Below are 14,919 nucleotides of genomic sequence, written 5' to 3' on the forward strand. Positions count from 1 at the left end.
CCCCGTAGCGCTGTGGGCATGAGGACCCCCAGGGTGGGCGGGGGGGGGTCTAAGGACATGGGTCCCCCAGGGTGGGCAGGGGGGGTCTCCAGGGACACGAGGACCCCCAGGGTGGGCAGGGGGGGTCTCCAGGGACATGGGGACCCCCAGAGAGGGCAGGGGACACCAAGACCCCCCATGACACCGAGGGCAAGGGGACACTAAGGTGGGCGGGGGCACCGAGCCCTCACGCCCCCCCCCGCTGCCCCCCCACGGTCCCCCCCAGCCACGGGGGGGGGGGGCGGTGCTCGGGGAAGTGGGCGGAGCCGAGCGGAGCCGAGCCGGGGCTGAGTGATCCGGACGCCCCGCCCACCACCGGTGCCCCGCCCAGGCCCCGCCCCCTGCCCCGCCCCCGCCCGGCGGCCGGAGCGCGCCCACGTCCCGCGTGGAGCGGTCACGGCGCGTGGGGCCCCGCGTCCCCCCCGTGCTCAACAGCGGGGCCCCCCCGGCCCCCCCGGGCCCCACGGGTGCGTGCACACGCGTGTTGGCGGGAGCGGCGGGGGGGTGGCACGGCCCCCCCGTGTCCCCGTGTCCCCGTGTCCCCCCGGCTGCCACATTCCTGCCGCCCACGGGCAGCAGCTGCGCGGGGCGGGGGCGCCAGCAACCCACCCCACCCCCCCCCCCCCCCGTCACCACTGCCACCTTCGGCAGGCAACTGGGGGCAACTGGGAGGACTGGGCTGCCCCGGGCAGCGGGTGGGGGGGTTGGACGCCTCTGTCCCCCGTGGGGTCGGATGCTTGGGTCCCCCGTGGGGCCGGGGCGGGGGCCCAGCACGTGGCGCCCGCGTCATCTGTTTGCTCAGCTTGGGGGACAGCGGGGGGCACAGCCTGGGTAAACACCCCCCCCCCGCTGGCCTCGGCCTGCCCGGCCCCGACTGGGACAGACGGGGGGCACTGGGATGGACTGGGGGGACTGGGACGGACTGGGGGGACTGGGACGGACTGAGGGGACTGGGATGGACTGGGGGGACTGGGATGGACTGAGGGGACTGGGACGGACTGGGGGGACTGGGATGGACTGGGGGGACTGGGATGGATGGGGGACTGTGAGGGACGGGCGGCACCAGAATGGATGGGGGGCACTGGGACAGACTGGGGAGATTGGGACGGATGGGAATGGACTGCAGGCACTGGGATGGACAGGGGGGACTGGGATGGACTGGGGGGACTGAGACGGACTGGGGGGACTGAGACAGACTGGGGACACTGGGACGGACTGGGGGTGCTGGGGATACTGGGGGCACTGGGACAGACTGGGAAGTGCTGGGGCAGTTGAGGGGGGACTGGGAAAGACTGGGACAGACTGGGAGGTGGTGGGGCAGATGGCAGGGGGACTGGGAGAGACTGGGGCATACGGGGATGGACAGGGATATGCTGGGGAAGATGAGCAGACCAGGCAGTACTGGGACAGACTGGGGGGGACTGGGGCAGCCTGGGAGGTACTGGGACAGATGGGGTGCTGGCACAGACGGGGGGGACTGGTCCAGGCTGGGGATACTGGGTTACACTGGGGGTGCAGGGCTGGACTGGTGGGACTGGGGAATACTGGGTTACACTGGGAGTGTGAGGCTGGACCAGGGGAGCTGGTGCAGCAGCTGGGATATGGGGATGCTGGGCGCACTGGTGCAGACTGGTGGCACTGGTGCAGGGGGCTGTGGGCCCCACGGCCGTGCCCCCCCATGCCCTTGAGCTGCCCTTGACGGTTGCCATGGCGACTAAGCCGGACCCTGGGGGGGGCTGGGGTGGGGGGTGTACTGGGAAGGGACCTTGGAGCGGGACTGGGGGCACTGGGGCTGCGGGGCAGGACTGGGGGGGCACTGGGGGGTTTGGGGTGTCGGGAGGCGACACTGGGCACCGCCGGGCCCCGGGCACAGCCCGCCCGGGCCCCGCTGGCCACAGGCACAGTGGCCCCGGGCCCAGCCCCCCCGGCCCAGCCCCCCCGCCCTGGCCTTTCCCCGGCTAATTTTAGCCGTCCCGCCTCCCGGTCGCTGCCCGGTGGCACCAGCGTCCCCGGCCGGGGCAGGAGCATACTGGGAGAACTGGGGGCACGCTGGAGTGGGGACAAGCCCCCCCCAAACTGCCCCCCCGGGTCACCCCCTGCTCGGGGGGGGGGGGGGGGGCTGCAGGGAGGGTCCCAGGCGTCCGGGGTCCCCCGTGTCCCCCCCAGCCGTGGGGTCACCGCGGGGGGGGCCCGCCGGGGTCCCCTGAGTCCCCCCCAGCCGTGGCGTCACCGCGGGGGGCAGGAGGCCCCCCCCGCCCGGACACCGCCGTTCCCAGCGCTCGGCCGGGACCCCCCGCCGCCCCGGACGCCCGGGTCCCACGGTCCCTCCGGGGGGGGGGGGGGGCCTGGGACCGGGAGGGGCTCGGAGACCCCCGGCGCGGCGGGGTGGGGGTGGGGTGGGAGGACGCCCCCCGCCCGTAACGGGGGGGACCGGAGCGGGGGTCCGGGGGGGTCCGGGTCCGGCCGGGAGGGGCCGGGGGTTGGGGGGCGGGCGGGGGGCGGGGGGGCCGGGCCGGGCGGGGCCCGGGAGGGTTTTTCTCGGCCGCCGCCGCCGCCGCCCCCGAGTGCCCCGGGCCGAGAGCAGCGACGGCAGCGCCATGGGCAGAGGGGTGAGTAGGGGCGGCCCGGGGCGCCCGCTGCCCCGCCACCCGCCCACGCGGGGCACCCACCCACGCGGGGCACCCGCAGCCCCCGCCCGCTGCCAGCCGGCACCCGCCCCCGGGGGACACCCACCCTCGGGACACCCCCCCCGGGGCACCCACCCTCGGGACACCCACCCCCGGGGCACCCACCCATGCGGGGCACCCACCCGCTGCCACCCGTGGGCGCTCACCGCGGCACCCACCCACGGGCGTCCTGCAGCCCCCCCGCCGCCGTCCCCCGCGTCCCACTGCCACACCCCCCCCCCCCCCCGCCACTGCCACCCCCGGAGTCCCACTGCCGCTCCTCCCCGGTCCCGAGTGACCCCCGACACGAGTGGGCAGGTGCCCGGACGCCTGGGTCCCCCCCGCTTCGGGGAAGGAATGCGGGGGGGGTAGGGACGGGTCCCCCACGGTGGGGAAACTGAGGCACGGAGCAGGGTGCCCCCGCGGAGGAACCCCCCCGTGCCCGTCCCCCACCCGTGCCCGTGGCCCCGTGCCCGTGGCCCCGGCTGCTCCGCGCCAGGGTCCCCGGTGCCGTGGCAACGGCCGCGGGGGGGCCCTGAGCCGGGGCTGGCGCCTCGCCCGGCAGCCCCCGCCCCGCCGGCCCCCCCGTCCCGCCTGGCACGGCCGGGCCCCCCCGGCCCTCGGCACCCACCCAAGGGTGGGGGGGACCCCGGAGGGTGTGGGGCAGGGGGTGCCCCCCCACGGGTGCCCGCCCACGGGTGTCCCCCTCTGTCACCTCCTGGCAGGCTGCCCCGGGGAAGTGCCGGGGGGGGGGCACACACGACACCCATCACCCCACCCACTGCCGCCCCCCCAAAATCCCGGGGTGCCCGCGGCAAGTGGGACCCCCCCCACCCCTGCAAAGCCAAAGTGTCCCCGCGCGTGGGGTCCCCAGTGTCCATGGGGGAGGGGGGCAGGCGGCAGAGCCCCCCCACGCGTGGGGGTGCCCCGTGGGGGGTGGGCGCCCCCCGTGTCCCCGTCCCCGCGGTAACACGACCCCTCCGCTCCCGGCCGTTGTTCTTGGCACCGGGGCCGTTTTCCATGACCGCATCGGCCCCCCCGGCCCCCCCGGCCCCACGCTGGGGCGCCCGCCGCCCCCCCGGCCCCTGCCTGCTCCTGCCTGCTCCTGCCTGCTCCTGCCAACCGCCCGGCGGGCAGAGCCGCCGCGGACGTGCCCCGGGCCCTGCCAGCCCCGGGGACCCCCTGCCGCCGGCAGCGGGGGTCTGGGGGGCCGTGTCCCCCCCCCGCCAAGGAGAGCGGGCAGGGCTGCCTGTCCCCTGCCTGCAGCGGCACCCCTGCCTCTCCGTGACGCCCTTGGGGCTGGCGGTGTGATCCTCTCCCCGGCTTGTGGGGACCCCCCCCGGCCACAGTGACCCCCCCACGGCTACAGTGACACCCCCATGGCCCTGGGGACACCCCCAGGATCACAGTGACACCCCTACAGCTCCAGGGACAGTGCCACCCCCATGGCCATAGTGCCACCCCTGTGACCACAGTGACCCCCCCCCCCATGGCCCCGGGGACCCCCCATGGACAGAGTGACACCCCCATGGCCCTGGGGACCCCCCCACGGCCCCAGTGACCCCCCCACGGCCCCGGGGACCCTCCCATGGACAGAGTGACACCCCCATGGCCCTGGGGACCCACCATGGCCACAGTGCCACCTCCACCTTTGCTGCCACCCTCACTCACGGTGCCCCCCCAACTTGGGACCCCCCCCCCCTTCCCCGCCTACGGTGCCCCCCATGCCCACGCTGCCACCGGTGCCTGCAGTCCCCCCCGTGCCCACGGTGACGCCCCGTGCCCTCGATGATGCCTGTGGCCACGGTGACCCCCATGCTGGCGGTGACATCCATGCCCATGGTAATGCCCATGCCCACGGCAAGGGCCGTGCCGCCGGTGGTGCCAGCCGCGCCGGCGGTGCCAGCGTGCCCACGGGGTCCCGTGCCCGCAGGCCGGCCGGGAGTACTCGCCCGCTGCCACCACCTCCGAGAACGGGGGCGGCAAGAGGAAGCAGAAGGAGAAGGAGCTGGATGAGCTGAAGAAGGAGGTTAACTTGGTGAGGAGGGGACCGGGGGGACACCGGGGACACCGGGCATGGCTGACCATGCCGCCCCGGCCGGGGTGACGCGGGTGACGTGTGCCCGGCAGGACGACCACAAGCTGTCCCTGGATGAGCTGGGCAGGAAGTACCAGGTGGACCTGTCCCGGGTGAGATGTCCCCCCATCCCCGTGTCCCACCCTCGATGCCGTCTCCAGCAGCCCACATCCCTCCTGTCCCCATGGGTGACCCCTGCTGTGCCCTCCATCCCCTGGCACCCTGCATCCCTGTCCCCATGGGTGACACTGAGCTGTGCCCTCCGTCCCCTCTTGGCATCCCACATCCCTGTCCCCAGCCATGTCCCCTGTCCCCATGAGTGACCCCTGGCCATGCCCCCTGTCCCCCTGTCCCCACCGGCCATGCCCCCCACAGCCCCACATGTCCCCAGGGTACCCTGGCCATGGCACCCTGTGCTCCCGGACACACAGCGTGTCCCCTGGCTGGGACCCCTGTCCCCTCCCACCCCCCAGACCCCCCCGGCCCCGGGTGGCAGCGTGTGCCCCCCCCGCAGGGCCTGACCAACGCGCGGGCGGCCGAGATCCTGGTGCAGGATGGCCCCAACGCCCTGACGCCCCCTCCCACCACCCCCGAGTGGGTCAAGTTCTGCCGCCAGCTCTTCGGGGGCTTCTCCATCCTCCTCTGGATCGGGGCCATCCTCTGCTTCCTGGCCTACGGCATCCAGGCTGCCATGGAGGACGAGCCCTCCAACGACAACGTGAGGGCACCCGGGGGGCACAGGCACTGGGGGGGGCACGGGCGGCGTGGGGTTCATGAGCAGCCTGGGGTGCACGAGCACTGGAGGGGGCATGGGCACGGGTAGGTGCCCCTGGCCACCTCGTGCCAGCTCTTGCGGGGGTCTGGATGTGGGAGGCTGGCGCGGGGGGTCCCCTCCCTAGCGCCCTGTGCTGGGGGGCACCCGGGGGTCCCACCCTGCACCCCGGGGTGCCGGGTGCTGAGGTGCCGCCTGGGTCCCAGCTGTACCTGGGGGTGGTGCTGGCCGCCGTCGTCATCGTCACCGGCTGCTTCTCCTACTACCAAGAGGCCAAAAGCTCCAAGATCATGGACTCCTTCAAGAACATGGTGCCCCAGGTAGGAGCCCTGAGTGGGCACCTGGTGCGGGGGTCCCGGGTGGGGTGAGGGTGCCCGGGCGTCCCTCAGGGTGCCCTGCACCCCGGCAGCAAGCGCTGGTGATCCGCGAGGGCGAGAAGATCCAGATCAACGCAGAAAACGTGGTGGTGGGCGACCTGGTGGAGGTGAAGGGGGGGGGACCGGGTGCCCGCCGACATGCGCATCATCTCCTCCCACGGCTGCAAGGTGAGCGGGCACCGGTGGGCGCTGGGACGGCACGGGACGGGCGCTGCTGGTGACAGGGTGGGCACCAGGACTGGCGTGGTTTGGGCAGCGGGACTGGTATTGGGTGGGCACCACAGGGTGAGCACTGGTGGTGATATGGGATGGGCAGCAGAGGTGGCATGGGTCAGGCATCGTGGGTGGTGTGGGGTGGGCACTGGGACCAGCATGATGTGGGCACAGGGACCAGTATGGCTCGGGTATCATGACTTACAGAGGTGGGCACCGTGGAGGGCACGGAGTGGGCAGCAGGGCTGGCATGGGGACTGCGGGGCTGGCCCGAGTCCAGCTGAGCCCGGCGGTGCCCGGTGCCTGCTGGCACCCACCCGTGCCCATGGCGCCAGGTGGACAACTCATCGCTGACGGGGGAGTCGGAGCCGCAGACCCGCTCGCCCGAGTTCACCCACGAGAACCCGCTGGAGACCCGCAACATCTGCTTCTTCTCCACCAACTGCGTGGAAGGTGGGTCCCCCGGGGTCCCTGCCCGCGTGGGGGGGGGGGTCATCCCCGGTGCCCCCCGGGGCCACGTCACCCCTCCCCGTCCCGCCAGGCACCGCCCGCGGCATCGTCATCTCCACGGGGGACCGGACGGTGATGGGGCGCATCGCCTCGCTGGCCTCGGGGCTGGAGGTGGGGCGCACGCCCATCGCCATGGAGATCGAGCACTTCATCCGCCTCATCACCGGTGTCGCCGTCTTCCTCGGCCTCTCCTTCTTCATCCTCTCCCTCATCCTGGGCTACACCTGGCTGGAGGCCGTCATCTTCCTCATCGGTATCATCGTGGCCAACGTCCCCGAGGGGCTGCTGGCCACCGTCACCGTAAGGGCCACTGTGGAGGGGTGGGATGGTGCAGGGGGGACATTGGTTTCACTGGGAGGGAGGCACTGGTTCTCCTGGGAGGGAGGTGGCGGGTACTGGTTCTGCTGGGCTGGCCCTGGTGCACCCAGCAGTGCCCGGTGCCTGGTGCTTGCTGAGCCCCATGGGTGCCCGCTGAGCCCCATGGGTGCCCGCTGAGCCCCGCGGTGCCCCCCAGGTGTGCCTGACGCTGACGGCCAAGCGGATGGCGCGCAAGAACTGCCTGGTGAAGAACCTGGAGGCGGTGGAGACGCTGGGCTCCACCTCCACCATCTGCTCCGACAAGACGGGGACCCTCACCCAAAACCGCATGACCGTCGCCCACATGTGGTTCGACAACCAGATCCACGAGGCTGACACCACCGAGGATCAGTCGGGTGGGTGGCTGGCACCCTGACCCCCCCCCAACCCCAGGAGCACCCCCTTTCTTGCCTCTGCACCCAGATGTCACTGCCCTGGCACCCCTTCCCCTGGGCACCCCCTTGCCTTCAGCACCCCCTTCCCTGGGCACCTCTTTCCCTGGATCCCCAGGGCACCTCTGGGAGGGCGGGAGGTGTCCCCAGAGGAGATGGGGGGTCCCCGGCGCGGCTGACAGGGCCGGCTGTCCCCCAGGTGCCACCTTTGACAAGCGCTCGCCCACCTGGGCGGCACTGGCACGCATTGCCGGGCTGTGCAACCGTGCCGTCTTCAAGCCAGGCCAGGAAAACATCTCCATTTCCAAGGTAGGTGGATGCTGACCCCCCAGAACCCCCTGAATCCTGCCGAGAGCCAGGGTGGTGCTGCTCCTGGTGCCCCCCGTGCCGCCGGCATCACCCTCGGCACCCTTCCCCACGCCAGCGGGACACGGCAGGCGACGCCTCGGAGTCGGCGCTGCTAAAGTGCATCCAGCTCTCCTGCGGCTCCGTCAAGAAGATGCGGGACAAGAACCCCAAAGTCACCGAGATCCCCTTCAACTCCACCAACAAGTACCAGGTCTGCCAGGCTGGCGGTGGCAGCGGTGACCCCGGGGCGGCCGGTGGGTGCCGCCTGATCCCAGCGTGCCCGTTGTGCCTGCAGCTCTCCATCCACGAGCGGGAGGAAGACCCCCAGGGGTACCTGCTGGTGATGAAGGGGGCCCCTGAGCGCATCCTGGACCGCTGCTCCCGCATCCTGCTGCAGGGCCAGGAGGTGCCGCTGGACCAGGAGATGCGGGAGGCCTTCCAGAACGCCTACCTGGAGCTGGGGGGGCTGGGGGAGCGTGTCCTGGGTGAGGACGGGGGGCATGGGGGGCACAGGGGATGGGGCGGGGATGGGGCAGGGATGGGCACGAGTGTGCGGTGGGCATGGGGTGTAGGGACATGGGGGCGTGGGGTGGGGTGACAGGGGATATTGGGGACGTGGGGGGTGTGGGGGACGTGGTGGCAGGGAGATATGAAGGATGTGGGGGCAAAGGGACAGGGGATGCGAAGGACGTAGGGACATGGAGGACGTGGCGGAGGCATGGACAGAGGGACATGGGGACACAGCGTGGGGGGGATCGGGCTTAGGGACACAGGGGACGTGGGGGGACGGGGCACACAGGGGACAAGGGGACATGGTGTGTGGAGGACACGGGGTGTAGGACCATGGGGACATGGGGGGGCAGGAGGCACGGGGGGCACTTGTGAAGGGGGTGGGGGGGACGAGCACTGGGGAGACATAAGGGATGTGGGGGCAAAGGTGGCAGCGGGGGGTCGTGGTGAGGATGAGGAGTACCAGGCGAGGGAAGGAGGTGCCCGTGGGTGCCTGCGGGTGCCCGCACCCCATCACCCGCCGGCGCCCGCCAGGTTTCTGCCACCTCTACCTGCCCCCGGACAAGTTCCCCCGCGGGTTCAGGTTTGACGCCGACGAGGTCAACTTCCCCACCAGCAACCTCTGCTTCGTGGGGCTGATGTCCATGATCGACCCCCCCCCGCGCCGCCGTCCCCGATGCTGTGGGCAAGTGCCGCAGTGCTGGCATCAAGGTGAGACCCCCCTGTGCACCCCCTGACCCCCCCAGGCTCTCCCCTGAGCAGGGGTCACCCCTCTGTGTGTGTGTCCCCCCCCAGGTGATCATGGTGACCGGGGACCACCCCATCACGGCCAAGGCCATTGCCAAGGGCGTGGGCATCATCTCGGAGGGCAACGAGACGGTGGAGGACATCGCCGCCCGCCTCAACATCCCCGTCAGCCAGGTCAACCCCCGGTAGGTGCCGGTGCCGGGGGGGTCCCGGGGGGCTCCGGCGGCCCCGGCTCAGGCTGCGGTGTGGCAGGGAGGCGAAGGCCTGCGTGGTGCACGGCTCCGACCTGAAGGACATGACCTCGGAGCAGCTGGACGAGATCCTCAAGAACCACACTGAGATCGTCTTCGCCCGCACGTCCCCCCAGCAGAAGCTCATCATCGTGGAGGGCTGCCAGCGCCAGGTGCCCCTGTCCCCGTGTCCCCTGCTGCCCTGTCCCCATGCCCCACCTTGTCTCCACCCCCATGCCCCATGGTGTCCCCATCCCCGTGCCCTGCGGTGCCCCGTTCCTGTGCCTGACCCCCGTGTCCCCAGGGTGCCATCGTGGCGGTGACGGGAGACGGGGTGAACGACTCCCCGGCGCTGAAGAAGGCCGACATCGGCATCGCCATGGGCATCGCTGGCTCCGACGTCTCCAAGCAAGCGGCCGACATGATCCTCCTCGATGACAACTTTGCCTCCATCGTCACTGGTGTGGAGGAAGGTTGGTGCCATCTGTCCATCACCCTCCTCCCCCGGATGGGCACCCGCCGCCCCCCGTCACCCACTGGCCCCCGTCCCCGCAGGGCGCCTGATCTTTGACAACCTGAAGAAGTCCATCGCCTACACCCTGACCAGCAACATCCCCGAGATCACCCCCTTCCTCCTCTTCATCATCGCCAACATCCCCCTGCCCCTGGGCACCGTCACCATCCTCTGCATCGACCTGGGCACTGACATGGTGAGGCCGGGGCTGGCCGAGGGGGGATGAAGAGTGATGGAGGAGGACGGGGGGGTGACAGGGGTGACGGACCCTCCTGCCACGCAGGTCCCTGCCATCTCGCTGGCCTACGAGGCAGCCGAGAGCGACATCATGAAGCGGCAGCCCAGGAACCCCCGGACCGACAAGCTGGTGAACGAGCGGCTCATCAGCATGGCCTATGGGCAGATCGGTGAGGGCCGGGGGCGCAGGGCCCCCCGGGTGGCAACGGGTGCCACCAGTGGCACCCCAGGACCCACCGGTGACACTGGGTGCCCACTAGAGATACCAGGGGCCACTCCCCCAGCTGGCATCAGGCACAGTGTGACCCCCAAGCACCCACTTGAGATATCAAGGGCACCCCAGGACCCACTGGTGATGCCACGTGGCGTCCCCCCAGCTGGCATCCAGAGCCCCGTGTGACCCTGGGGCACCCACTGGTGACAGCGGAGCACCCACCTGTGACCCCGGGCTGTGCCGCGTTTAGCTGTGCCCTGATCCCACACCCCAGTGGCCCTTGGGGTGCTGATCCCGGGGTGCCAATCCCTCATCCTGGGGGTGCCAATCCCTGATCCTGCCAGAGGTGCTGATCCCTGCTCCCGGGGTGCTGATCCCTGATCCCATGGGGTACCGATCCCAGGGGTGCCCATCCCTGATCCCGGGATCTTGCTCTGGGGTGCTGCTCCCTGATCCCAGGGGTGCCGATCCCTGATCCTGGGGGTGCTGATCCCTGATCCCCGGGTGCCCATCCCTGATCCCGGGGGTGCCGATCTGGGGGTGCCGCTCCCACAGGGATGATCCAGGCGCTGGGCGGTTTCTTCACCTACTTCGTGATCCTGGCGGAGAACGGCTTCCTGCCCGGCACGCTGGTGGGCATCCGCCTGGCCTGGGACGACCGCTCCACCAACGACCTGGAGGACTCCTACGGCCAGGAGTGGGTGAGTGGGCCCTCGCACGCCCCTCGCACGCCCGCTTGTGCACACACCTTGTCGCAACTCTGCTCCGTGTGTGCCTACACACGTGTGCCCTCACCCTGCCCGTGGTTGTGCGTGTGCAAACGCGCGCCTGGGCTTGTGCAAAGGCCTTGCACAAATGTGTGTGTGTGCACGCAGGGTGTTTGCGTGTACACACGTGTGTTTGCGTGTGCCCTTGCAGACCTGTCTTTGTGCGCATCCCTGCACACACCCATTTATGCACTGCCCTTGCACGGCTATGCTCGTGTGCGTGTGCTCACGTGTGCTTAGGCACGTGCGCCCTCCCACACGTGCAGTTGTACAAACCCTTTGCATGCGTGCACACGCTTGTGAGTGCATTTGCACGCGCCATCCCATGCTCATCCTTCTGGACATCCTCTTGCACACCTGTCCCTGCACGGTGCATGCTCGTGCATGTTCTCCCACGCGTGAGCGTGCGCAGCAGGGGCACGCGGGCGTGCGAAGGGGGGCACGCGGGCGTGCGCTGAGCCCGTGCCCCCCCCCAGACCTACGAGCAGCGCAAGGTGGTGGAGTTCACCTGCCACACCGCCTTCTTCGCCAGCATCGTGGTGGTGCAATGGGCCGACCTCATCATCTGCAAGACCCGCCGCAACTCTGTCTTCCAGCAGGGCATGAAGTGGGTGCCCCCCCCGACCCCCCCCAGCACCCATGGGTGCTCCCCCCCCCCCCGGTGCCTCCCACCCACGCCGCTCTCCCGCAGGAACAAGATCCTGATCTTCGGGCTGCTGGAGGAGACGGCGCTGGCGGCGTTCCTCTCCTACTGCCCCGGCATGGGGGTGGCCCTGCGCATGTACCCCCTCAAGTGAGTCGGGGGGGGGGGGAACCCCGGCCCTGCCCCCCCCACCCATGGGTGCCCCCCCACTAACGCTGCCCCCCCCCAGGGTCACCTGGTGGTTCTGCGCCTTCCCCTACAGCCTCCTCATCTTCGCCTACGACGAGGTGCGCAAGCTCATCCTGCGCCGCTACCCCGGCGGTGAGTGAGACCCCGCGGCGTGGCCCCCCAAACCCCCGGCGTGGCCCCCCCCAGCCCCCCGTGGGTGCTGCCCCCCTAGGGTGGGCATCGCTCTCCCCCCATTTGGCGCGTAGCCTCCCCAAAGCCTCCATGATGGGCTCTGCTCCCCAAATCTCCCTTTTTGAGCACCCCAAAGGCATCACTTCCCCCCCCCCAAAGTGGGCATTGCCCCCCCCCGACTGGCACAGCGCCCTTGGGCCCCCCCATCTTGCTCCCCTGCCCCCCCAAGCAGATGTTGCCCCCCAAAAAACCACGCTCAGGGCTGGCACCTGCACCCAAAGGAGTGGGGGGCACTGGGGGGGGGGGTGTTGGGGGATAGGTGTGGGGGCACCCACGGGGGTGGGGGGGGACCCAGGGAAGGGGGGGGGCACCCAAGAGGCATGGGGAGCACCCAGGGGGGTGGGGGGGCCCCGGGGAAGTGGAGAGCCCCCCACAGGAAAAGGGGATGCCCAGGAGAGGTGGGGGGCACCCAAGGTGTGGGGGGGCACCCAGGGGGACTGGGGCACACCAGGGGTGGGGGGCACCCCCAGCTCGCCCCCCAACGCCTGCCCTCTTGCAGGCTGGGTGGAGAAGGAGACCTACTACTAGTGCCTGTGCGGGCCCCCGGCCCCCCCACCCCAACCCTGCACCCCCCTACTAACCCCGGGGGACCCAGGAGTGCGGGGGGGGCACCCTTTGCTCCCCTCATGGGGCACCCAGGCCCCCCCACCTTCAGAGCAATAAAACAGTTTAACCCCTTCGTGCCCTTGTCTGTGTTGGGGGGGGCATTGGGGGGGCAGAGGGAGCAAGGGGGAGGGCAGGATGGGGAGCATCAATAACCCACTGCCCCCCCAGCCCCCCCAGCCCCCTGGGGACCCCCACCCCAGCACAGGGTGGCCCCCCCGGCGCCCATGCACGAACATGCAATATGTGTGAGTGTGCACCACGCGTGTGCGCAAGCGTGGGGGTGCACTGCCCCCCCCCCCCCCCCCCCGTGCCCCCCATGCAGTGCAAGGCCCCGGCGCATCCCCCGCCCACCCGGACGCGTGGGTCCCTGCCCCGCGGGGGGGCTGGGGTGCCCCGGCCCTGCTGAGTCAGCAGCGCGGCGGGGGGCTCAGGGTCCGGTTTCGCCGCCGGGTTTTGGTATCACCCGGGTTTAAAAATAAGGATGCTCCGAGTCAGGGTCACCTGAAACCGGGGCTGGGGACAGAGAGGGTGCGGGGAGGACGGGGACCCCTGCACCCATGTGTGAGGGTCCTGGGCACCCACGGCCCTTGGCATGGGGGTCCCGGGTACCCCACTTCCCTGAGTATGGGGGTCCTGGGCACCCACGGCCCTTGGCATGGGGGTCCCGGGTACCCCACTTCCCTGAGTATGGGGGTCCTGGGCACCCACGGCCCTTGGCATGGGGGTCCCGGGTACCCCACTTCCCTGAGTATGGGGGTCCTGGGCACCCACGGCCCTTGGCATGGGGGTCCCGGGTACCCCACTTCCCTGAGTATGGGGGTCCTGGGCACCCACGGCCCTTGGCATGGGGGTCCCGGGTACCCCACTTCCCTGAGTATGGGGGTCCTGGGCACCCACGGCCCTTGGCATGGGGGTCCCGGGTACCCCACTTCCCTGAGTATGGGGGTCCTGGGCACCCACGGCCCTTGGCATGGGGGTCCCGGGTACCCCACTTCCCTGAGTATGGGGGTCCTGGGCACCCATGGCCCTTGGCATGGGGGTCCCGGGTACCCCACTTCCCTGAGTATGGGGGTCCTGGGCACCCATGGCCCTTGGCATGGGGGTCCTGGGTATCCCCAGCCCCTTCGTGGGGGTCCTGGGCACCCTCTCCCCTGGCACAGGGTGCCTGGCCCCCATGACTTCTTGGCTTGGGGGGGAGAAGCCCCCCCATCCCTGGGGGTGACCGTGGGGGGTCCGGCCCCCCCAGCCCGGGGGGATCCACTTCTCAGTGGTCAGCAGAGTGGGTGGTCACCCGATCCCAGGGGGATGGAGGTGACAAAATACTGTGTTCCCCTCCCCCTGATGGTGGCTGCGGGGTTGGGGGGTCCCCATCGGCTCCAGCCGGGGCTGGGACCCCTGGTCCTGTGGTGGGGGTGCCCAGTGCCGGGGGGGGGTGAGATGGGGGCACCCAGACCCCCACCCTGGTGCCCTCAGGGCCAGCTCTGATATGGCCCTGTCCCTGGTCAGGGACGCTGGGGACAGGAGCCCCCAAGGCTGAGGTGGGCACCGGCCACCCAGGGGTCCCCAGCATCGCCTGGGGACCAGCCGCCTGCGGGGGACCCCAAGGCCGGGGGGGGGAGAGCAGCCACCCGAGGCCCCCCGTCGCTGCGGCTCCCCGGGCCCGGCGCTGGTGACCCCACGCTCGGCTCCTTATTTTTAGCCCCCGGCCCCCCCGGCTCCCTCCCGCCGGCTCCTCTTTCCTTGCTTAATATGGAGCTGGAGCGGGGCCGGCGAGGCGGGAGGGGCCGGGGCTGAGCCCCCCCGGGCGCATCCTGCACCCCCGGGCCCTGAGCCCCCCGCACCCCCTCTGCCGGGGGGGGACAGGGGTGCGGGGGGGGCAGGGTGCCACTGCCCCCCCCTTGGTGCCTTCGGCCCCTTTGGGGCTGGGAAGGGGCCGCGTGTCTGTGTGTCCCCCCCCCCCCCGGCTGTGTCCATCTGTCCCCTCCTGGCGGGGCCGGAAGGGGCCGTGTCTGTCCCTGTCCCCCCCGGGGGCCGTGTCTGTCCGTCCGCCCCGGGGGCCAGGCAGGGGCTGCGTGTCCGTCCCCTGCGCTGGTCCCAGCTGGGCTCTGTCTGTCTGTCCGTCCCTGGACGCGAAGGCATCGTCTGTCTGTCCCCGAGGCTGTGTCTGTCTGTCCCCCTCTGGCTGTTGTCCAGCCCAGGAGCTGTCTGTCTGTCCCCGGGGCTGTCTGTCCATTTCCTGTCTGTGTGTCCATCCCTGCTCGTCCGTGAGTCCCGTCCCCA

General features: G+C 71.3%; 1 protein-coding gene across 1 annotated transcript; it reads left to right on the forward strand.

The window, feature by feature from the left end:
* Positions 1-2,577: 2,577 nt before the first annotated feature.
* LOC309600650 (sodium/potassium-transporting ATPase subunit alpha-2-like) lies at positions 2,578-12,712 on the forward strand. The gene is given in 25 exon segments (XM_082333107.1): positions 2,578-2,648; positions 4,639-4,743; positions 4,836-4,895; positions 5,297-5,500; positions 5,761-5,874; positions 5,964-6,044; positions 6,046-6,099; positions 6,480-6,597; positions 6,686-6,954; positions 7,169-7,367; positions 7,603-7,712; positions 7,828-7,962; positions 8,047-8,236; positions 8,796-8,914; positions 8,916-8,972; positions 9,057-9,193; positions 9,261-9,411; positions 9,543-9,711; positions 9,794-9,948; positions 10,036-10,159; positions 10,759-10,904; positions 11,447-11,577; positions 11,662-11,763; positions 11,843-11,934; positions 12,533-12,712. Coding segments are annotated over 25 exon segments (3,063 nt in total). The 5' UTR covers positions 2,578-2,636; the 3' UTR covers positions 12,562-12,712.
* Positions 12,713-14,919: the final 2,207 nt, after the last annotated feature.

This window comes from Platalea leucorodia (genome assembly GCF_965183815.1).
Source record: "Platalea leucorodia genome assembly, chromosome: 24".
In the NCBI taxonomy this organism is placed as follows: Eukaryota; Metazoa; Chordata; class Aves; order Pelecaniformes; family Threskiornithidae; genus Platalea; species Platalea leucorodia.